This window comes from Pyrgilauda ruficollis, unplaced genomic scaffold, assembly GCF_017590135.1.
Source record: "Pyrgilauda ruficollis isolate IOZ18807 unplaced genomic scaffold, ASM1759013v1 scaffold4, whole genome shotgun sequence".
NCBI classification, from domain to species: Eukaryota; Metazoa; Chordata; class Aves; order Passeriformes; family Passeridae; genus Pyrgilauda; species Pyrgilauda ruficollis.
The window spans coordinates 11,456,229-11,480,328 of record NW_024525489.1 but is presented as its reverse complement, the minus strand read 5'-3'; the positions used below and the strand labels follow the sequence as shown (position 1 = coordinate 11,480,328).

The following is a 24,100-nucleotide window of genomic DNA, read 5'->3' as shown; positions in this document are numbered from 1 at the left end:
TTTCCTCAGCTTCATTTTTCACTACAATGTTGCTTGCTGTATTCAAACTGTTTCCTGTGCACAAGCGAGCAATTCCTAAATAATTCATTAATTTGAATAAAATAATGTTTGTACAGGGCCAGCCAAAGCTGTGACTAATCAGCATTCTCTCACCAATTGTGACCAAGGTGCCAGACTAAGCAGATAGGGCAAGCTGTTCTCAAAATTTCTAAAAATACTCAACAAAGAAACCCTTCCTAAATTTGAAATGAATCTTGGTTTCCTGAGTTTGTCATGCATCTCCAGCATGAAATTGGGCTCGTAGCTTAATTTTCCTTGTGCATAGCTGTTCCCTATCTCTAAAGACAGTTGGATACCCTTAAAAATGGTTATGAAAATATAGCTAACAGTACTGAAAGCGTATTTGATAACGCTGAAAAGATCACTCAACAGTAAACACTAAGTTAACCTTGAGTCATGTAGCATGTGACATTTTCCACTCTGAATGGTGTGCAGTGTAAAGCAGCTTGAAATAATCCAGTTGAACATACTACAGAAGCTTGGATTTTGTCTGTCACCTCTGCCACCATGGTCCCTTCGGGGCTACTAATTTGTCTCTGTTTTTTAAAAAATCTTTTAAATGTGCAAATTTGAATCTGCTAATTTGAGTAGCATCACAACCAGAACTTGGTTTGTTGGTAATTTAATAGAGCAGAATTCAACTTGGGACAGACCAGGCAAAGCAGAAGTAGCACAGCTGTTACTGTAAATGTCTGCAAAACATAAAAATGAGTGTTCTTGCTTAAATTAAATATGAGGTCTTGAAATCTTGTAATTGAAAGTTCAGCTTCTGTAATCATACTGTTTATCTCCGATGTAGCTGACACATTCTAGTATCGCCTGGGGAACTTGGAAATGAAAGAAGCAGGAAACCAGACCAGTGTTGCAGTCAAGATTTAGTTACGTTCTGAACTGGAAACTGGAGGAGATTATGGACTGACGTCCCAGAGTGCGTTGTAGAGGTCACAGATTAATTAGCAAGGGAGTATGTTGATGGAATTGAATATATGGTTTTCATATCAGAGGGTTTGTAGTGCTAATATGTTCTTAGTCATTGCTGAATTTGGCAGGAAGAAGGTAGGGCATAACCAGCAGCTCTCTTGAGTCTGTGAAATCGAGTGCAGGAGATTTGCAGATACTTGCCTTTATGAAACAAGATTTAAGATTCAGAGTTTGAGTTCCTATGGAGTATCAGTATAGTTAGCATGCAGGTCTACAAATTAATTTCTTAATTAAGAGTCTTGGAGAAAACATGCATTAGCTTGGAATTTAGTTCTAGGAAAAGAAAAATGTAAATATTGGGCTGTGGATTGGTTTAATTACCTGAAATCCCTTCATTTTACTTCTGCTTTCAGTTGAGCTGCCACTGTTATTTGCTGTGAATCTTAATGTACTAATGTTTACAGAAACCTTGGACAACTAATAGAAAGACAGATGTTTCCTGATGTTGTCTTCCAGAATATCTAGTGGCGCCTATTTTTTATTTGAATAAACATATAAAACATCTTTGTGTGTGTAACAAGTCTTTCTAGAGATAACCCAAGCCCATAGTATGAATAAAATTAATGGTTGCATTGCTTCTGTCCCATGTAGAAAAAAAATTTCTTTCATTTTTATCTGTGCTAAATATATTTTTTCTTGAAGTTTATTTTATATTTAGGCATTAAAATGTATCTGGTTTTATATATGTCACTGTGGTCCTAATATATGATTATGAGAATAAAATCTGTACTTCAGAACTGTAACTTCTGAAGTTGTTTGCCTCCAATATTTTAATGCACAATTAGGCAGGATTGAAATGTTACTTTACAGCATTTTGGATTAGGGCAAACACTGGAACATCAGTCACAGAGCATTACAAGTTAGATTTACTGTCACTGTTTCCAAGCCAAATCTATTGAATGGGTAAATGCTTTGCTCCCCTTTTTTTTTGTAGATATATTTCTGTTTCTCCAGCAAGATTAGATTTAACATTGGAGATTGTCCTGATAAAAGTTACCATCTAGTGTTCATATATTGAAGAACTTGCAGACTTTAATTAGAAATAGTCAGTGCAATGGATGACAGATTTCTACTCCTCAAGACTGGTGTTTGGTGTACCCTGTATTTGAAGTGATACAGGAAATCCTTGTTCTGTTTTTCTTCTGCATTTCTATTTGCTGGTTTGAGTGTTGCATGTATTACCTGTTCACCTCTGTAGGAAACATACAACTCTTGCCTTTTTTTTCCCTAAACAGGACGTTTGGTTTTATTACTTAGGCAGAACAGGAGAAATTGTAAAGCAAGATGGCAGGCTTGTGAGATTTTTTTTTTCCGCATGCATAGTTGAATTGCTCACTGTAGACAGTAGAAGTGGGTATTTCAAGACAGCCGTTTAGGCATTGTATATTGTAGTCATTTTTTTGCTAGTGTTGGCACTCTAAATGTTTTTTGTTTTTCCAGAGGTGTCTGCCTCAGTCCTCTCAAACTTCTATCAAAATTAAATTCTTGCAGTTAGATATTGTTGGTACCACTCCTTTGTCTCTTAGAAAACTACATTACTAGGTGTTCCCACAGATTTATACAGCAGAATTTACCAAAGATGAAATAACATCAGTCTTGCTTCTGCAACTGTATCTCTTTTTCTCATATTTAATTTAAAATTTATCATTCAAGTTTGATAATGTGCTGCACAGCAAGGTGGTGCCTCGTCACTTTATTTTTTTCCCCTTTTTTCTTTTACTTTTTTTATTCCTCCCTCCTCACTGAAGAAAGTAGAAGTAGTTTCTGTTTTGGAAAAAGAACCTGTAATGGTCCGCAGTCATATGGAAGATGTGCATTTCTGCTGTCTTTGTTTTATGTGTCAGAAAAAGGATCAAGGGCAAGGTTTTTGTTAATTGTTTGAGATGAAGAGGATGGATTAAGTTACCGGGTTGCTTCTGTTAAATTATCAAATTTGCCATAGCAGTACTTACTCTAAAATTGATACATATAAAAAGAGACTCTTTAAAAGTGTCTTTACAGAAATAAGGAAGCTTTTTTTTTCTGCTGAAGATGATTAGAATAGGAGTCAATGCAGGGAAGGAAGGTTTTGGAAAATGCAGCCTAGTAGAACACCTCCCTCTGGTGGTAGATATTACAGTTCCGTCTGCTCGGTCACACCGTGACTGGAACCTTCATGGCGGAAATGCCGCTGCTACTGGAGAGCTAGGAGAACTTTTTAAAAATATAATTGAATTGCATATATAGTTTCCTCCCCCCTGGCTATGATGGGGGAGATTTAGGCTGTTTGACCTCCTTCATTCTGAATTTGTCAGGTAATCCATGCTTTCTTCTTCTCCCATCTTGCTGCTGGGATTGGTTGCATTTTGCCATTTTTGCTGGGCTGTAGGAATAGGCTCTATGGATCTTGGTGCTTTAAGCAGGTAATCACAACAGTATGCACGAAACAGCTCATAGCTTCTAGCAATCATTTGGCTCGTTCTGAAAATTTAATTAATCTTTTAGTTTATTCATATTTAGCTGCTTGGTCTGAATTTCATGTGCCAGTCCTCAGTTAGTTTCCAAAGTAATATCTATAATTACTTGTACTTGAAACACGATTAATCACCTTAACTGGAGGAGAAGGGTTGCTGTTAACAGTTTATCTTGTAGGGTATTAATGCCAAGAAACTGATTATTTCAAAGTTGTTTTTTTTAATCAGCTGAACAGGAACGGGTTCAATCTATCAATCAGGCGTGTGAGCTCCCAAAGAGGTTGTAGAATTGTTATTTTTAGCTCTGTTTAGGCATAACAAGAATGCTTTAAAATGATTCTCGAAGGCATATTTTAGTTCCTTGCTTTTCATGCCCATTACACTTCAGAAAGTATAGCAAACTAGCAGAATGTATGAGAACAACATTTTTTATCCTTGTTTTCCTTTCTATTTAGTAAGCATTTTATAATGTTTTTTCCTGTTATTCTTTCACAGCATAGTGAAACCTGCTCTTATCCCCCCCCATCCAGGCTGAGCACTCAAAACACTTCTAGCTTTGTTTTGTATGTCATTAATAGAAGAACCTGTGAAACTAAATCTTCTCCAAGGCTCCAGTTGAAAAGCAAAAAATCTGGGACATTTTCGGGAGTAGGAGTCCTAATTCCATGACTGTGACACTGTTAAACTCAGGGAAACAAAACTTCAGACATGGAGGACTGGCTACAGAAGCCCGTTTTTATGTTCAGGATCCCAACATTACCAGCATTTAATTAATGCACAGTTCAAGGTCAGCACATCACTGCTCTGATTTGCAGGTTGGTTCTTTGCTACTGTAGACTCCCCTTTGAGGGATTCCACACCTGTTGTGCCAGCTAAGAACCCTTTGCAAGCCAGAGCTCTGGAAACACCACTGGTAAAAGGTTATTTTTCCATATCTGCATTAACTTGGAAGTGATAGCACAGGAAGTCAGATCACATCAAATGACAAATCATGGATATGAAAAGCAAAAGGATTTTTTTCTTCTTACACCTCTTTTATTGCACTTTGTCTTAATATGGAGATACAGACATAGACAAGAGTGGGTGTTTTAGGCAATTTCAGCAAGGATCCTCCAGCACTGACAAGCAGAAGGATCACTTCATCATCATAAGAGATGCTTTAAGTTCTCATGTCTTTGTTACTTAAAAATAAGGTGAATTCAGGAGCAGTGTATTTATCTGTGTTTTCCACTGAGGGGACAGGAATACAACATTCTGACAGGAGCAGTTTTTCTATTCCTTTTTTCCTTTTCTACACTTCTATGGTTTCTTTGCATTAAAGGAAGCATCAATATCAAAATAGTCAGCATTTGTAAGGGAAAAAACACTTAAAAATCCATGAACTTCAGATATTAGCTAATAACTTTTTTTGTAGCCATTTTGTACCAATTTCAAATGTTGAGATGGGTTCCAGCTTTTTTCTTTGGGATCAATTTAGTAATAATGAAAAAGGTTGTCTTTGACTTATATTCAAAACTTCTAATGCCTTCTTCTAAAAGACAATTTTAATAAGAAATTAAAAAAAACTTTTAATTCAAAACTTTGTCATGTTTTGTTGCTCACAGAGAAGCCCAAGCAATGTTTATTTTATGTACGCATTGTATGTCTGATACTTTTGTTCCTAAAGGACTGGAAAATAAATATGTATATTTAAACTTTACTGAGCAGAAGCATGGTATGCTTAAGTATAGGCTTGATTTCTGAGCCTTGGTGTTCCATAGTCAAAATTTAATGTAATGCAGAGGTTTGTGGCATTCACAGCTAGGGAGAGTTCTCAATGTTTGAGCTTTGGGATTTATAAACCTAAGTTGGCTTTTCTTTTCTTTGTCTTTGAGCTCTTGTGTGGTTGGTTGGTTGGTTGGTTGGTTGGTTGGTTGGTTGGAGTTTTTTGTTGTTGCTGGCAGGTTGAACACTAGTCTCCAGCATTTTTGTATGATTATAGAATGTGGTGGAGGGGATGGTAAGTGGGAGACTACAGCTAGTCCCTTAAGCTTCTGGACTCCTTGCGTAGTTAATGAGCTCTGGAGATTGAGGCTAAGGCAGCAAGGTGTCAGATGAGATTTCAGTGAATGTTCTCACTTGTATGATTAAAGCATTGCTTCAGTTTTCTTCAAATTATTTTAGATTATTGAAGTGGCAGATTGCTCATATAAACTAACCATTGCAAAGTTTTTGCCCCAACAACTGAGGACTGTCAGACTGCAAGTTTGCTCTCCAGGCTTTCCTGTAGCTACTTCATATGAAAGGCAGATGTGTATTGCAGGAAGAAGCATCAGGTTGCAGTAAGACTGAGAAGAGTGGGAAGATTACCCCTTATACTTCATCCTTCATTGCTTTGGTGGTGAAAATACTAAATCTTCCTTACAGACACACATTTCAAAGTGTTTGGTTGGCTCTGGGAAAATGAGGCCAAGAAGTGGGAGTGCCTGCTCTCCCTTTTCTTCCAGAACAGCCTCTGGGCTGTTCAAAGGAAAAGAATCTGATAAATAAGTGATTCTGGGAGATGTTTTGAGGGTTTCAGTAGTAGTTATTAAGGTGCCCTAACTGAAGATAAGGGCGAGGGCACTGATGAGTGGCTTACTACTAAGCAAGGTTTAATCTACTGCAGAAGCCTTTAGTCCCTTGTGAAAATCCTGTCAATTTATGACATGGTCAAACATTTGGGAATGCTTGAACTATAAATGTGACTATTATTGACAGAAAATGAGGCAAATGTACACGTTAATTGGAATGATATAAATTAGACTGGAGGAATTAATTAAAAAATAATAGACGTGTCTTGAAATTGGAAAGTTCTCTCTAGATATTGGAAAGGGCATGGTAAGGTGACTTGCAAGATAGTTCCAGAATAAGAAAAGCTAATTGAAACATTTCTTTTATTAAAATAATAGTTCCTATGTGTCCAGAATAAATATGAGTTGTAATTAAATCCTGTCAGTTAACAATCCCATTTTCAAGATCTCTCATTTATTATAAACACACCTTGAGAAGTTCACTTCATTAGTTTGTTTCATAGGACTCGCTGCTGTTGCAAAGTGCTTGGTTTATGGGTTCATGGGTCAGTTTCCTTCACCAGAACAAATGTTTCTCCCCTTTTAGGAGTGTAAGTTTTGATGTCTCATCACTCTGAATTTAGTTCAAACTTGTACATTTACTAATCTGTTTAGTTTCATGAAGGGATAGTAATACTGAAAGAATTCTAGTGATAAACATATTGAAATTTAGGGGAATAATAGAGGCACGGTTTTTATGGGCTGTGTGCTGCTCTTAATCAGTTTTATGCTTGCGTTTTTGAGCATTTTCTAAAATTGTCTCGTCTGTTGTAAAATGCCCATGTCACACGTTTTCCAAGCTGTCTTTGAGAGCAAATTCTACAGATCACAGCTGCTTACATGTTTTCCCAGGTACTTTTTAAAAATTTTCCCATGTTTAATTCTGTTATATCTCTGCTGTATTATCCTCAGATCATGTTAAATGTTTGTTCTTTTTAAGTGCCAGATGGGTCTTCAAATGACTGCAGGATTTTACTTTTCCTGGCTATGAAGTAATGGAGTTCCTTGTCTTGTTTCTTGGAGTTGGTACAATTGTTGAGATTGCCATCTTTAGCAGAGGAGCATTGTAAGAGTCCTCAGCAACCTGCCGACTCAGTTGGTGTCTTACTAGTCCACTCTGGTATATGCCCTTCCTAATGAATACCTGTTCCACATATCATTGAAAAATAAAATATTTCTTGCAGTCATGATGGAGTGGTTTCTTTGTCTTCCTCAGTTAAATTTCATGCTTTACCCTTGCGCTGGTCTATTACCAATATCCTTTGATACAGATTCAAGAATCTATAGAATGTCAATTAGTTGGGTATTAAATTGTCTTCATGCCCTGGTTTTACCAGATGCAGGTGCTGTATAAGCCATCCCCTCACTGGTTTTAGGTTTTTCAATGTAACAGTACCTTCAAGTAGAGTTTTTTCACTGTATGTGATCTATAATAAATTAAAGTATGAATGCTAACTGTGGACCTTAGGGATTCTCTAACTGAAAATTTAAAGTGGATTGTTAAAATAGGAGTTTACTCTTCATGGTTTCAGCACTTTGGATCCTGTAAAAGTCAATAATATTTATTCTTTTTTATGTTGGTGAGTTTTCTGGAATAATGAAATTTTGGTTGGAATAATGTAGGCCTGCTACTTTACGTAAGAATGGGAAATGTGACACCAGGGTACAGAAGTTTTCAGTGACCTTGTTCCTGTACTGAAATAGCTACAGTAAGCAAATTGTCATTATCAGGCAGAGCAAGTAGTATTTGTTCTGTGGGGTAGCCATTCTCAGGGGATACTTTGTAGATGATAATGAAATTCCTATTTCATCAATTTAGGATTTCACAACTGCTTTGAAAATGATGGGATCATATGCCATTAAAATGGCAATTTTTTTTCGTGTCTGTCATGCAATGTGTTATAAGTCTGGTTAATACAGTTGCTGTAGATTCTTTTGTACAAAACTGCATTTTCCTTCCTTAAAAACATTTTTGTATATATAATAATGACCTGGATCTTAAGTTGAAGGTCATCTCTAACAATGGTATGCTTGTTGTCTCGATAGTCTTTTCTTATTAGCTATTCATGAATTTTCTTGCTAAATGATAGGCAAAATATGGTAGTCAAATCTAGAGGTTCCTGTGTAACTTTGGGAAAGAATAATTTTATTGAGCCAAGGGAAATAAGGTTTATTATGGAATCTCATCTTTAAGCAAGGAGTGTCTTTTTGGAGAGAAAACCAGGTCAAAACACATCATCATCAGACTTCCTCCCACCCATCAAAAACTCAACCAACCAAAGCAAACAAAAAACTCTACAACAAAACCCCCACCAAGATAAATCCCCAAAATATTGATACATTGCATAAGACTTACAAATAAGGTGGTGTTATATACCTTGATCCTTATTCCTCAGTGATAAATACATGTAATTGCAGAGGTGTTGTCTCAGTGTTTGCCACCCTTGCAGATGCGTCTTTTTTATTTTGTCTTTGTAATACTTTTCTACTTATTTGAAAGGACAATGAAATGCTTATGAAAAACCTAGTATATGCAATATGCAAAGCTCAGTGTTATTTGACACTTATTAATAGTGCAACTTTTAAAAGTATGGCAATCATAAAGGATAACTTAGCATGAAGAACTCATTTCAGTTTTTCTTCATGAAGAAGAAAAGCTGGAAAAACCAGAAAATATTGTGTTTATGAATAAAACCCCTAAGAGCTGAATAGCTTTCCTGTATCATACATGCTCGTAACTCTAAATAAAGTTCTTTTACAGAAAATCACCTTTCTAGTATTTTTACTGTTTAGTTCAGTACTTTGTACTGTGAAAACTATGAGATCTGCTGATAGCTCATATAAGAATATACTGCAATTGTAATTTTGTACTTTGCAGTCTAATATATTTTATTTATATATTTATAAATATAATTTACTATAATTAATACATACCTCTGATACCTTTTTATTACTTTGTTTGTCACCTCTTAATGCAAATGCTTGTGTGTATTCTATGGTGCATTCTCCTAATAGCCAGATAGCTGTGTTTATTCTCCAAGTGGGCTAATGCATCTTTCTGTCTGCATGTTATTTAAAAAGAAAAAAGCTAAAACGTCTCTTTCCAAGTGGGGTTTTATTCCCAGACCATTACTGGAGCTCTGGATTGCATTCAGTATGTACTGAAAGTGAAGGTTTATCCATCTCACCTTAATTTATTATGCAAAAAGTAGTTACATATGAATGACACTTGAAATGCCTTCAGTAAGCTATGAACCAAAGAAGTTAGTGAAGAGTTCTCAATAGGTAAATAAAATCTCTGGGAATTTCAGTACTATTCCCTGGCCATATGTGAATAGTTTCTCTGTTCTCAGTTCTGTGAACAGACACATGAAGAAAAGAAAAAAAAAGGCCATAACTTAAATATTTCACAGTAGCAGTTTCAATGTCATAACATTTGTTACTTCCCATAGAATACTCTCAGAAAGTAGTTTCTTTTAATTGTGGAACTGTTTTCTGAATAGACTACTGTAAGTCTGTTGTGTACGTTGGGATACTAATGGACTGGAGACATTTGATGTTATACCAACACATTAATTTATGCTCTGTAGAAGAACAGGTTGCTCTGGGAATAAAAAACATGCAGATTGTGCATTTAATGCAGTGTAAGAAGCTAGCACTCTCCAAATAACCTTTTTGCTAGCTCACATTGCTAAGTTATGGGAACTGTAGGATTGAAGAGTAAGGAAGTGTAATATTTCCTATTGATTAAAATAATTACTTTAAAGACTTGGATTTTCTCCCCTTAGCATGCTGTTTACTCTGACACATCACATATTTGAATGAACTCATTCTTTATAATGAAACATCTGTTTTAGGTCAGAGAATAGGAATTGTTTGTAACTTGGACTCTCAAAATAACCCAAAAGGAGATTTTTGGCTTGATTTCTTATGCCATAGCAGTAGTGCAAATGAAGAAACAGTCTGGCTTAGTATTAAGTCATTTCATGCAACATTTTGACATACCTCTGTTTTTCAGAAGAAATGCTTTGTGATATGCTGATGATATTCATACTTACCATTGCCTTAAGTTTTAACTGATTGTAATCACAGAAGTTACCAGAAGCAACTGGTAACTTCACCAGAAGCCATGAAGGGTTGTTTCCTGCTTGGTCACAGAGCCCTTAGTTAAGCAAAAGTCAAGAACTCAAGATTTTCTTGGTGTTTTGTTGGATATTGATGGCTAAAGAAAGCTACCTACTGGAATTGAGACTGTCTCATTTCTTGTATCACAGAATCAAGTATTTTAGGTGGTGGAAGGGGTTGGATGTCCTAAATAATTGTTCTTGAGGCAATGGGTGAAATGAGCATGCTGGGAAGATGGGCTCTTGCAGGTTGCTCACCATAAACTGGTAACAGTAACTGGACAACTGAACTTGAAAGTTTTAGGGCTGTTCAGAAAGTGTGATTTTGTGTGGCAACTCCAGTTTTATGGGCTAGAATCAGAAGCTGTAAAGGCAATGGCTTTCAATATTAATGTTATCTTATTAATAAAAAAGGGCAAAAGATGGTCCTGCAAAAGGAGGTGTTACCTGAAGTCTGGAAACAAATGCAACTTCTTGTCTTCCTTTAGTCTAAGCTATTAGAATTCATTGTATATATAGAATATGAAGTGATTGAATCATGTCTGTCCATTCATACAGTCGTTGTTTTATTTACGAAGAAATACTAAGCAACAAAACAAAAATAGCACTCTTAGTATTAATATCCAGTGCACGAGAGCTCTGAGATACTCTGTTCTTGCTCAGCTATTTGAGGTACTGCATGTGTAACCCCTGAACTCAACAAAGCAAAAGGTTTTTGGAGCTTGAAGCAGCTGACAGCTGCTTATTCTTAGCAGCTTTTCTACCAAGCACTAATAGTTTATTGAAAATATTTCATGCATTTTATTGATAGATCTTTCCATCTACTATTTCCTCATATTTGCAGGAAAGAGCAAATTTTCATGTGTTATTTTGATGTTGACTCCACCATATTGTTAACAACAGGATGCTTCGCAGTGTGACAAAAAAACCCTGCTACGGCCACCCCAAAAAGCCCCAAAAACCAAACCCACCAAACCTGAAGGCAGTGGAGAAAGGGAGACAATGTTGAGAGGAAAAAGAAAACACCTTTTCTAACAAATGGAGAAGGCTTGTGTTAAAAACTGCAAATATGCATTTCATTTACTAGGAATGGGCAGTGCAGGTTTCATGGACTTTCAGTCACCCTTATGCATTTTGGCACAGATTTTGCTACTATAGTGAAAGTCTCAGGAAAAAATTTTAAAAAATTAAATTAAAGTGTTTCTCATGCCTTTCCAATTAAATAGGAAACTTGTGCAGATGGTGATTAATGTCTTGCCAGCTCTTGTTCTGGTTTTTCCTTGTTGAGATTATTAGGTGAGGTCATTTTTCTGTCAACAGAATTGCTTTCTGATTTTAATCAGAATAAAGCTTACCTTTCAAAACTTGCCAGGGTCTTGCCTGTATCATGTGTGTATTTTTGTTTTATTTGTTAAGCATTTAAGGCTTAACTGGATTTATTCAGGCTCAGCTCTCCTGGAAATACTGCCAACTTTTATGGTGCTTGCAGGAAGAGCAAGGTGATCTGCAAGTTATTTGTGTTAATGAGAGTCCTGGTTTACAGAAGCCAAATGTCCCGCAATACATGGATGAAATACAGAGGCAAGCTTCAGTTACAGTTCTTGTGTTTGGGGTGCTTGGGATCATCAGTCTTAAGGCTTTTCTCAAGTACTGTTGTCTGTAATGAAGAAGAGCCTGAAACAGGGGCAGGAGGTGTTCTTGTGTTCCACTCAACTGAGCAAGCTAAAACTTTTTTGAAAGTTAATTGATTTGCAGTCTGAGTAAAAGTTAGTTCTGAACAGGAGGTCATGGGTTAACAGAGGCAAAGAGCACTTCACTGCCATGATGGATTTTGCTGCTGCAGCAGCTCTGAACTGTTAAAATTGCCGCAGCTGCCTGATTGTGGCTGGTGCAGAAAAGTGTCTGAAGCCTTCTTGATTGCACAAACACACAAATAAAATCCAGAAGCCCAGTTTGGGTTAGGATTTGTTGATTCCTAGTGAGGCCTGAGTAGAACATCTTCCTCAGTCCTGTAACTCATCCCTGACAAAAAGATTCCCCTTAATTTTCAGAGCTGTATTTTGGAGGTGGATGATTTTATGACTGCCACCTCCTCCCTCCTCATCCTCCCCCTCCTCCTCCCTGGGTATGTGCTTGCTCCTCTCCCATCTGGACTTCTGGCTGACTCTTCCACAGCAGAAGTTAAGGTTTAATTCTTCTGGCAAATCAATTAATTCCTAAATCAGCATTCAGGGACTGTTTGACTGTAGTGCTTCCTAATCCCAGCGAGTCATGTTGGCAACCTGTGTTTCTAACACATCATCATCTGCAAATATTTATAGACTGCTCTGTTTTCTTGTCTGTCATGACATAATAATGTGCAACCAAGTATTGATTTATCTATGTATTTATGTATTGAATAAATTCTACACTTGTATGTAATTTTTTTAAAAATGTGCTTAGATACCAAGTGGTGGTGCACTTCATCTTCAGCTGTCTCTTTACAAGGAAGATGTGAGAGAGCTAGGTGCTAAGCAAACCAAAATTCATTTGGTTGGCCGGTATGCTTCCCAGAGGCAGAGTGTGCCAGACTGAAATCCAGTAGTGTAGCTGGTAGACATGCTATAATCAATCATATATCAGGACTGCAGATTTGGGAAGAAGCTTTCAGTGGGGAATTTGCACTTGAAAATATTTCCCCTCCGAATCTGATTTGGAGGTAAGGTAAGCCAGAGGGTGATGTGTCTAACACATGGGATTTGGACTATGGAGGCAGTTTGGAGACAAGTGTGACTTGACATTTGCTGATAAAAAAAGAAAACTTTGAAGCCAAATCGTTTGTACACATCTTCAATATATTTTAGTGATTTACTTTCCATACCTAACTCGCTGCTCTTAGATCAGTGGGCAGCTTTTAGTGCCAGTGTTGGAAAGTGAGGGAAGGAGGAAACACCCCAACCTTCCCCCCACCTCCTCCCACACATTCCCTCCCAAATACCCATCAAACCAATGATGCAGACAGAAGCAATCCTTCACCGGCTTTCCATGCTAAACTGGCACTGTAGCTGAGTACACTGGCTTTGCCAAAACTGTTACTGATGGGATTTTATATAATAGCAGTGAAAAGTGTAACATTCCCATAGTGCTGAATTACATACCTTGGTTCTTCCCTCACTGGATGTCTGCTCCCTTTAGGTTTCTGTATGTGCTTTGTGTAAACCCTTTAAAAAAATTGATACTGTGTGCTGTGGTAAGCTTTGAATGCTCTTGGATGGCTGGAGAAACAAGACCTTTGTGTAATTTGAAAATGTCTTTTCCCTAAGAAATAACTTTTAAGTTGTTTTAAATCTGAAGCAAAAATTCGAAGGCCGCTGTTTGTGTTTATCAAAGTGATGATACCTCTGGCAGTGTTTTGGACTTAATTTTATTACATGGGGTTTTTTGCATAAAATTTGATGATTAGACTGAGCAACTGTGGTGACATGAAATCTTGGTTTTGATAGATTTCCAGAAGAAACAGCCAGACGATGACTCTACTCCCAGCACAAGCAACAGCCAGTCAGATTTGTTCTCTGGGGAAACGAACAGTGACAACAGCAATACCTCTCTAACCACGCAGGCCGCTAACTCCAACCAGCAACTTTTGACAGAACTGAATGTAACTTCACCGAGCAAAGAGGAATGTAAGTGCACAAGTCCTAAGTGAAAGCAAAGGAGGCATCAACTTTTTGCTTTGTTCTCAGGTTTATGTTTCATTGACTTCCTCTGGAAGTTAATGGCCTGGCTTTTGGGTGAAGGGGAAGGTTAGAAGCTATTCACAAAATAGACATTATGGCTTTAACTGAAGAACAAATAGGAGTTTTTAACTAACTTCATATTTGATAGATTGTATTTCTTATATATGTAAGCCATTTGATGTGTGGGAGAGAATTTAATTGTGAGAAACTCCCTCTCACATTAGTGGTAAATTCATATGTGTATTCTAGCAACAACACCAGTATCTTGTGAAATTTGACTTTTAAACATGTTGGTTTTTAATTACTGTAGTTGCACAGAACACTGACTGTAATGTGTGTTTATCTAGATTGCTACTTGCATATAACTTGTTTTGTGTGGTAATTTATCTATTCTTTCATGACCTATATTTTGTCTTTATTGAACTGTTGGGCAAAAATTCTTCCTGAAGGTAAGTTAGAATGCTTAGCAAATACAGTGAGATAAAATTGACTTTTAAATTATTCTAAACCTCTGTATAAAGTTCATCTTGCATCTCACATATTGAGTTGTAAAATCTGCATTCTACAACCTAAGCTCCAGTGTGTAATTTGTAGCTTCATTTTTCTCCAGTAGTAGATATATTTTAGAAGGTGGAGAGAAACCCCCTTGAGCTGAGATTACTTTAGGCTGTGGCTAGTAAATAGATCTACACATTGCAAGAAAATGCTTGTTTTTCAGTAGGAAGTTTACAAGAGCTACTCTGGTTCTTGAGCATTTAGGCAGCTGCTGGCAATAAGAGTGTTGACAAAGTACTAGGACTAATACATCTTGCTTTCAGTTGTGTTAACTATTTGCTTAGGATGGTTTTGCTGAGTTGTCCAAGTATTTATTCTGTTTACAGATATGAAGAGGTTTTAATTATGCAGGTTGGCTGTGCACAAAGCATAAAATGTCATTTTGGGATTGTGGTGGTTTGTTAGACTAACTAAAGTAAAACTTTTAAACTGTGATGTTATTATCTCTCTGTATTTGAGACTATTGTGAGAAATCCAAGTGCTCAAATGTGAGTGTTCTCTGATGAGTTCTTGTCATAAGACTAAACTTGCCATGTAACTCTTGTCTCTGCTTTGTGTACACAGTTGCTGCTGACCACCCTTCCATCTCTTCCTTCTGTTCAGTGCTTCTTCAGGGAAACCTGTAGCCTGCTGTAAAAACAAGGCCTTAAAACAAGCTTTCTGGGGAATTCCGGAAAGCACATTATGCTTCAGCAACACATTTGGGCTTCACAGTGCAGGGAGCTTAGAGCACCTCACTCACTTATTAGCCAGTGTCACAGGATGCTTCTGTAGTGCTTACTGGGTCAGCTTTCCGAAAGTTTGTTCAGGTAGAAATGAAATTGTATTACAAATCTGTGTTACAACAAAGTGTTTCTGTTGTGACTGAAAAAGATTTGGTAAGTGGGAAGGTGATTACAAGAATGGGAAAGAAATTAAATTGTGTCCTTCATTGTGAATTGCTGCAAGCTTGTGAGCATACACTGAACGTGACGGATATTAGGCAGCACAGCCTGCAGAGCATTTGAAAATATTGCCTATTAAAAAAACTCTCTTTATGACTTCCTGCTGGGATGTTTTTAAGTGAAATACAGTGGAGAGATTTATTTACAGCTCAACCTTCTCTCACATCCCCACTACCTCTTTAATGAAGCTTAATATAATTTATCAGAAATAATTATGTACAGATGGAGATTTTCTGATGGATAATGACCTCATTGTGCAAGGTTCTTTCCTTTAACGAAGAATGCCCAGACTTAAATGTCTTTCGGATTTTAGTTTGAGGTTATCTTTTTCTATGCAATATTTATTTATTTTGCAGCATATTCTGTAAAGTATGCACTGCTCTTAGTACAACTGTGTTCTGTTATGAATAGAATTGTGGTAATTCACCAGAAATCAATTGTATGGAATCACTGGGCTAATCCTTATCCAAGTGTGGGAAAATTGATCTAATCGGGAAGGATCCTCATATTTCATTCCGTTCACCTCTCTTTCCTTTCAAGATTTTGAGGAGAGTCTTCTGAGGAGAGTCATTTGCCACAGTACTTGAGTCCACAGGGTAAACAGAGGGGACAAAATTGCAGCAAGTCATTTAGGCAATTAAAGTCATTTATATTACAACAACTGAAGAAAACTGTAGAAATCACATGTGGTAAGATTCATACTCTGTGTCAGAGAAAGTGAAAGGGTTTTTGTAGTTGTTTTTAAATAGTTATTTCCTTTTCATCACAGAATGAATTATATAAAAGAAAATTTCTTTGAACTATATTTTGCAGAAGTTCAGTTTGACACTGTGCAAGTATTTGTGTGGTTTTTTGTTACTGTTTTGATTATATGTGAGAGTTGCATTTGCATTCCTGAGTGTCGTACATATGCATAACCAGGTTACAGTGACTTTCCATCTCCCACCAACCTCAGTTCCAAAGAGTTACCTACCACAATGACTGCTGTGCCTTCTTATATCTCTCCTCCTTATAGGTGGAAGGTAGTTCTCAATATTATATTTACAGTCAACAAAACTGTGATAAAAATTTATACCCAGAGACAATAGCACAACTTCAGTAATTTTTTCCCCCTCCTTCATATATGTTTGATCTATTATGATATATTACTAATCATTGATTTTTTTTTAAATTCTGTTGAAATTGGTGAGGGGGGAATCCTGTGGAATTCTTTTTTTTCCCCCTTCACGTATACTTCTTGAGTTGCCTGTTTCTATCCAAAACTTTCAGGTCTCACCAGTTGCAGTAAATTTTCTGAAATAAACTTGCAGGCAAAGAGTAATATTGATATTGGTATAGCTCTAGTTAGTCTATAGCTGCATGAATTTTATTGATCCATTTCTTAACAGGTACTTGAATCAGTCTAACTTTTGTTCTACTGCTGCTTTATGTGCAGATAAGTTTAATCTGTTCACATTTTTCCTTCCATGTCCTCCTTTCATTTAGGAGTTCCTAATGGTAGTTATTTCAGCATCAGTCACTATATCAGCCAGTTCCTCTGTCAAAGATTTCCTTTTCATATTGAGTGGGCAAGGTTTTTGATTATTTTTAGCAGACAGGAAAAAATGGATTTGACAATGGCCCTCACTTCTCTATGTCCTTACTTTCAGCCACCAACATTCTTAAAAAAAAAGGCAGCTTATTAAGCAAGGTTCTATGTATTTTTGGTAGAGAAAAGGTCACACTGCACATGGAATAATTTTGCTTAGTTTCAGGCCTTCAATGCTTTCTTTGGGGCTGTCACATCATTTTTCTGTCACTGTATGAGCAGAGCTAAAGCTGGTTCTGTGCAGGTTTGAAATTAACTGTGTTGTTATGTGACAGGAGAAATGTCAGTGTGAAGAACACTGACTGTGGCAGCTTGATCAGATTTGGTATTTCAGTAGTTTTTAGCTTCGGCTGACAGGATTTTATTTTAATTGTGTGCTTAACTTTTCTTGGCCTTAGTGAATAGCAAAAACCACAATTGAAAAAGGACAAAAAGAATATCTGCTGTTTCTAAAAGAATTAAACTATCTTCATTCATGTGTTGAAGAATTTATAAGAAGATAAACAAAGATCTGAGCTGTTGCTGTGAATGTCAGAAAATACACTGGAGATTTCAGCCCAGAAAGATGGTTATGATCACTGACCACACCTTACCTCTCTGGGTGCTGAATTTTAGATGCCCAAATACAAAGGTATTTCATGACTGGGTGTCTATAAATTTTGGCTAGTTTCTATATACCCTTCAGAATTTGAGCCATTGCACATCAAAACTAAAACAATTTTGTCTCGAACTTTTAAATTTGCAAGATAAGGTTACAAAAATGCTTTTTAACATTGTTCATTTTATTAAGCATTTGTGTGCAGTGGAAGCAGTGAAATACCCCTGATGATGGAGTAATTTTAGTGAAGTTAATGTACATTAAGTGTATTAGTCCTGAGACAAAGATACAGTAGGCTTCTGTAAGAGATATCTGGCAGAAAGGTGAGAGATTGTTTTTCCTACTGCACCTATTGGATGTTTATACTCTGAATTTTATTGCTTGTTGAAGCATGACTGCGTAAAAAGCCACACAGGCTATAGCACTCAAAAAGTAATGGTATTTTTTCTCTTTGGAATAAAATAAAAATATATGTCATTTTTTCAACATTCACTTTGTGAAAAATGGATAAATAAGTGTATTCTTTCTTTGCTTCTTTCTTGCTGAACTGCCTTTTCTCTGACACTATGCAAAAGATTTTTATCAATTTATAACAACTTCATGGTTTTTGTATTTTGTCTGGGTTTGTGAGTAAACTTCTAGATGACAGCTTTTCTATGTATGCTCGGAAAATACTTCGCATTTTGAGTTATTATGATGACATCCTTAACTTCAATTTGTGCTTTTTAAGGAGAGTGATTTGTAAAATGACAGTTGTTCTTGGATGTTATTCATTGTATACTTTTTTAAATGACCTAACTTAGAGAATTCAGCTGCTTATTGCAGTAGGAGTCAGTTTTGTACTTCCTGTCTTCATTTGCTTTAGGGTTTTCTCAGTTTGGGGTTTTTTTTTCCTGGGGGGTGGGGGCTGTGTTTTTGTTTTATTTTGGGTTTAGTTTGGTTTTTTCCTAATTCACTTGGTGGGGAGCTTTGATCTTTGGCTCATCTCTGACTGAAGGTTACATGCATACCCACTTCTGTAACTAGTAATTCGATTATCATTGACTCTGATTTTTTTTTTTAATATTTATCACAAAATACATATATTTCACTATCAATGCAAACACTTTTTCCTGGGAATTTGTAAAAATGCTTTCAAATATAAAACCATACTGAGTTGTGGGCTATTTCTTTTCAGAAATGCCACCGGTATTAAGTGCCAGTACAGGACATAAAGGCAGTTAGACATTTGAATAAAAAGTGTCATCATCGTCTTCAGTGAAAGATTTTTCTTAAGTTTCCATCTATTCCATACAATCTCAGTTTCATATAAAGAACTTATCTGTATTTTCTGACAAGCAAAGGTCTGGCACAAAGATTTGTGAAATGAGTACATCTTTCCACGTCTGTCGCATGATAATTTTGAAACATAATGAAGACCAGGGATGTTATACCACAGTAATTGTTCTTCTGATTTATAGTCACTTCACATGCAGAGTAGATAGTGTATCCTAGGGTCCCATTTATTAGTGTGAAAGGACCCCATGGAACACAAAACAGAAACACAGCCACATTGGAAAAATGTGGGGTAGAGCTGCACAGCTATTGAGGTTAAATAAAATTGTTTATAAAAATGTTATTTAACTGCTGGTTTCAGAAGCACATTTTACTGTTGAACTTACACCTACAAAGAAGGAGAATATGACATCTGTTACTGAGGAAAAACAGGTAACCAAGTGAGACAATAGTAGGGGAGAAGGTGAAATCTGAATCCTATCTCTCTTTACTTCATTATAGTTGTTAAATTTACTATCTATTCGGCAACAGAGCAGTCCGGGTTTCATTTCCTTGTTCAAAAGCTTCATGCAGACAAAAATCCACAAAAGTACCTAAAGGCTGATTTGTAAAATTAGATTTTAAAAAGTAAGTATTTTTATGTGATATAGTCCTCTTATCTGTGTAGTAATGACATCGCTTAGGTGATCGTGCATCTTGCCCATTCTGGGACAAATAAGCAGTTCTTAAGTGTGGTAAAATTCTTCTGCCTTTTTTCCTTAAAGATAGCAGAGTCTGTCTGTGCAGACTGAACTTAGAGATTTATGTTTCTGTTTGTTTATGTATTGGTGTTTGTAATCGATGACAGTCTTCAGACTCAGTCTCAGTCGTGTAGATTAATTAGATTATGTCTCTCCCAGTTCAGGACATGTACAACTATGTTACTGGTTTGGACAGGTTTCACAAGGTGGGTTCTTTCCTGTATTGCAAATAGCCATTAAATTGTTCCTGTCCTGGCTAGAACACCGCTGTCCAAGGAAATTCTGCTCTTATGTATTACCTTCTTCCAGCCTGTTGCATTCAAGGGGTCAGTGTGGCTTATCTGGGGGGGAACCATCGCAGTACCCAAAGCTCAAAGAGGAGTGCCTCTGTCCTTATGTTACTGTGATCAAATGTTACTGAGCTTCAGGCACTTCTTATTTTTCATATTTGTTGATTATCTGACTTGCAGTTTTTGTGACATTTGAAATTGTTTCAATGTATTACTGTAATTTAGACTTTTCACTCATGTGTTAACTTAGTTTTGCTCCATTCTGCATCTCTTTCTCTGCACAGTGTGCTTCTGAGTGCTGTTCAAACCCACCTGATTTGTGTCCTCTGGGCTCAAACTTCTTAGTGCTTTTTCAGACAGCAAGGAGAGGGGATTAGAAACCCTAGTGTTGAACCTTTTTCCTGAGTGGAGTCACTTAACTTTACAGACTTCAGGAAGGGGAAACAACAAGTTGCCCTGACTCAGAGATGTCCTCAGGACAAATACTGCTTGGCAGCAGTTAACGTAGTTCAGGAAGGGAGGTGGACAATGCAGAAGGGCATTCTAAAAGACAGTTTAAACATACAGAATTAGAATGGTCTACAATAGTAAATAATATTAATGTATCCATAGAAATATAAGCAATATATAAAATTTTGCTACTTTGAATAATTTAGAAAAATTATATTTGAATCTGCTTTTCTAATCAATATATTTTGAGTACAGCTAGCAGTAAGTTACGGAAAGCTGGAGATATCAGAAGCCAAAAACATAGTAACTACATTAACAAGACCTATTGTATTAATATAAGGTTTGAGTTATCTTGTTTTGTCCTTTGTTAATTCTATGTTTGAATTTGCAAACTTGAGGATTCTCAAAATTCTCACAATTCTTCTAATTTCTTCAGTAGCTTTTAGTATTTTTGCATTTATAATTATCTTCTCTTGGGATTACATTATCCCTGGGCAGTGACTGCTTTTGTTTGAAAGAGGAGTTGCAAATGTCAGAAACCATACACTGGAAAAAATAGGAGCAGAAGCTGTTGTGTTATCGGTTAATTGGATATAGAGTTGAAAGATATTTCTTTTCTTCCATTTTAATGTCTTGTTTGTGCTGAGCAAAAAGAGCTTTACAGCCTTGTGGGTTATGTTAGAAGCTAGACGTGTGTGGCCTTTCACTGTGCACTGAAGTGTTTTACGTAGCACAGTTAAATAACCTTGAAAATTTTACTTTTTTGGCAATGAAAATGCAGATATATCCTGAATCTTGCAAAGTTATAAGCCTACCTTTGTGAACAGTCAAGATAGACTGGTGTTCTATTGTTATGATTTCCCTTTTCTTTTTCACACACAGAATTTTTATCAAAGCTGTGAGAAATATACTGTCCTGTTTCAAACAATACAAAGATGCCGGAATTAGCAGTTATGTATACCAAAAGATTCCATGTAGTGACTTCCACGCAGAGCTGCACAGCCAAGCCCACAGTACTGAATTATGCATGACATTTTTAATGGTGGAACAAAAGGAGTAGCAGAAGGAAATGCGGCAAAGTACGTGCTGCCTTCACTGGTTATTAGGCACTAGTGTACATGCATGCAAATCCCAAGATACTCTTTATTGAAACTGTGGTGCTGTGCTATACAAATCAAAACTGTATGAAAGCCATACCTAATGAGGGAAGAATAAATAACAGAAAACTCTGACAAAGAGAAGTGCAGAATGCATGCCAACTTATTGTACTTTAGAGAGTGAGAAATAAAGTTCTTACATTTGGCTGGATGCTGAAAGTATCAGCTATTGTAAATATTTACTTTACAATAATTGAAAGGATTAGTCTTATTTGTTAGTCCACTGTGATGATGCCTCTCACTGTCTATTCAGTGAAAACTGGGAGAATGTAACTAAAATTATTTACAGAAGAGCTGCTGCATTTTAAGAGGCAGCTGCATCTAAAGTCAGTTCATTGAAATTCTGTACCCTGTTGAATTTATTGCTGACACACATTTTATATTGAAACCAAATACTTGGTGTCTGAAAGTAGAGAGTGACTTAACAGACCTGCTCTGTAGGTTTTTGAATATGCAAAAGGTTTTACTAGAAAATTTGGTAAGGATTCTGTTTCAGTATTGATTTTCTTCCCCAAATGCACCAACCCCTACACTAAGCATCTTTTGAGCCTTTTGCAGCAGTAGTACTAACATAGATCAAAATAACTTTTTCTAGGCCAGAATATTAAAAAAAATTGAAAATATTATGTTATAAAAAAAATATTTCTGCTTACTTGACCATTTCTGGTTGTTGAGAAGAGGTTGTTGCTTGCCAATGCTGTCAGGCTTTAAGCCAGCACCCCTTTGGTGATACCAGGATGCTTGATCCGTCCATCCAGGATGCTTTATTTTTGCCTAAGAAAGGACCCACCCTGGGACTCCCAGTCCTCCTCACTGCAAAAGCAAGCTTGTATCTTATATGCATACTTGAGGTCCCCACCACTCCCCTCCCCTTACCTGTGCAGCTCAGCCATTTCTCACCAGCTCCCTCCTTACCAGCCTGGAGAATCCGCCTGTGCCTTGCAACACTGTCTGTAACATCTGCCAGCTACTTATGATGTTGCCTGTCACAAGCAGCATTTCTTTTGTCAGGTTCAGTAGTTTCCCATGTCCTGATGCTTGGCTTCACCTCTGACCAGGCCCTGATGAGTGCCCTCAGTGCTGGCCTGCAGGCCAAGAACTGGCTTCTTGGCCATTGTAACCGCCCGTTAAAAGCTTGCCTGTCGCACTGGTATGAAATGGTGTGTGTTGCTGGAGGAACTTGTTGAGAGAACAATAAACTCATCAAGTGTATTGGTCCTTCTCTGGAAAATTGAGAGTGTAAAACTGTTCCCAAGTGGACTTCATTGAAATCAAATGCACCAAAATAAGTTCCTCACGTTTTTCCCCCTCAACTGCAGAATTTTTTTTTTTTTAAGAGTTACAATGCTATGAGTGTTTCAGGGTAGACGAAATTGTCTGAGACCTGAAACTTAGTGAAAAAGAGAAATAAAGGAAAGCTTCAAGGGGGAGCATCCTAGAAAGAAGCAAAAAGAAACTGTTTACTAACAAGCCAGGCTTGAAAATACTTGAAAAGGTAAAAACATTGCCACAGTCACAGTGCTGCTTTCCAGTCATGCAAAGACTGGGGAAAAAAACAAAAGGGAAAAAGTATTTTTAGTATTTTTCAGTGCATGAAGACTTAATGTTAAAGGTTATCCTGTTATACTAAGCTCTGTTGTATTGCCAGTAAGTATTACTATATCACCAGCAGTTTAGTGCAAACTTGATTATTGGTATTTTGATAGCCAGACTCTAGTAGGGCTAACTCAATTTCAGGCTTTCTAGTATCTTCCCATTTATAATATTCAATTTTCAAAGCTATGATGTGTTGTTACCATTGGCAGTGCTTACTGTCAATTTGTCTTGGCTTCTCTGCATGGAGTTTATTTTTATTTATTTATTTTTCCTGCAAGTCACTGTGTACACTCAATTGGTTGCTACTTTAACAAGATCTCTGGAGAACTCCTCAGCGATGATGCATGTTAAGAAAAAAGGCAGAAAGCAATTTACTACCAAGCAGATACCAGATGAGTGGGCAAGAGTCCAGAACTGAAAAACCTTAAACATGGAAAGAGCTTGTTAGCATATGCTTGTGCCACACTTAGAACACATAATGAGAACAAGATCAGAGGCAAAATTGTTATCTCACTGGAGTCAGTAGCAAGATTTGATATCAGAGAAGTGATCACTTTGTCCCTTGTGTTACTTGTGGGTCACTTAAATACATTTCTAGCATTGCAATTACGGTGTATATTTTCCTAAAAATGCCTCTTGAAATATTTATAAAGTATATTTTAAAAGTGTAACTTTGTCCCAACTTTTCATCTATTTTTTACCACAAGACATTCACATTCAGCTTGGAAAGAAGTACTGAAGAGTAGAACTACTTCCATATGTGCTCTCCAAAGACAAGTGCTCCTCCGTGTTTTTTATGTTCTTAAGTATAGTCTTGATGTGGTTGTAAATGTTAAATATAGGTGGTGTTTTGAGACATACAATGTTCTCTGTTTCCAGGTGGGCCATGCACAGGTACAGCTCATGCCTCGTTAACCACGCCAACCAAAAGATCTTGTGACTCAGGTATGTGTTTTGCAGGATCAAAAAATTAGGTTTTGCA

At 36.8% G+C, this 24,100-nt stretch overlaps 1 protein-coding gene across 1 annotated transcript in view; it reads left to right on the top strand.

Moving 5' to 3' along the window:
- ZFAND3 (zinc finger AN1-type containing 3) overlaps positions 1-24,100 on the top strand; it is a 133,796-nt gene that overhangs the window by 74,280 nt on the left and 35,416 nt on the right. Inside the window, exons 4-5 of the mRNA XM_041476775.1 lie at positions 13,692-13,871; positions 23,998-24,063. Coding sequence (XP_041332709.1) covers positions 13,692-13,871; positions 23,998-24,063 — 246 coding nt within the window. The remainder of the gene's footprint in view (positions 1-13,691; positions 13,872-23,997; positions 24,064-24,100) is intronic.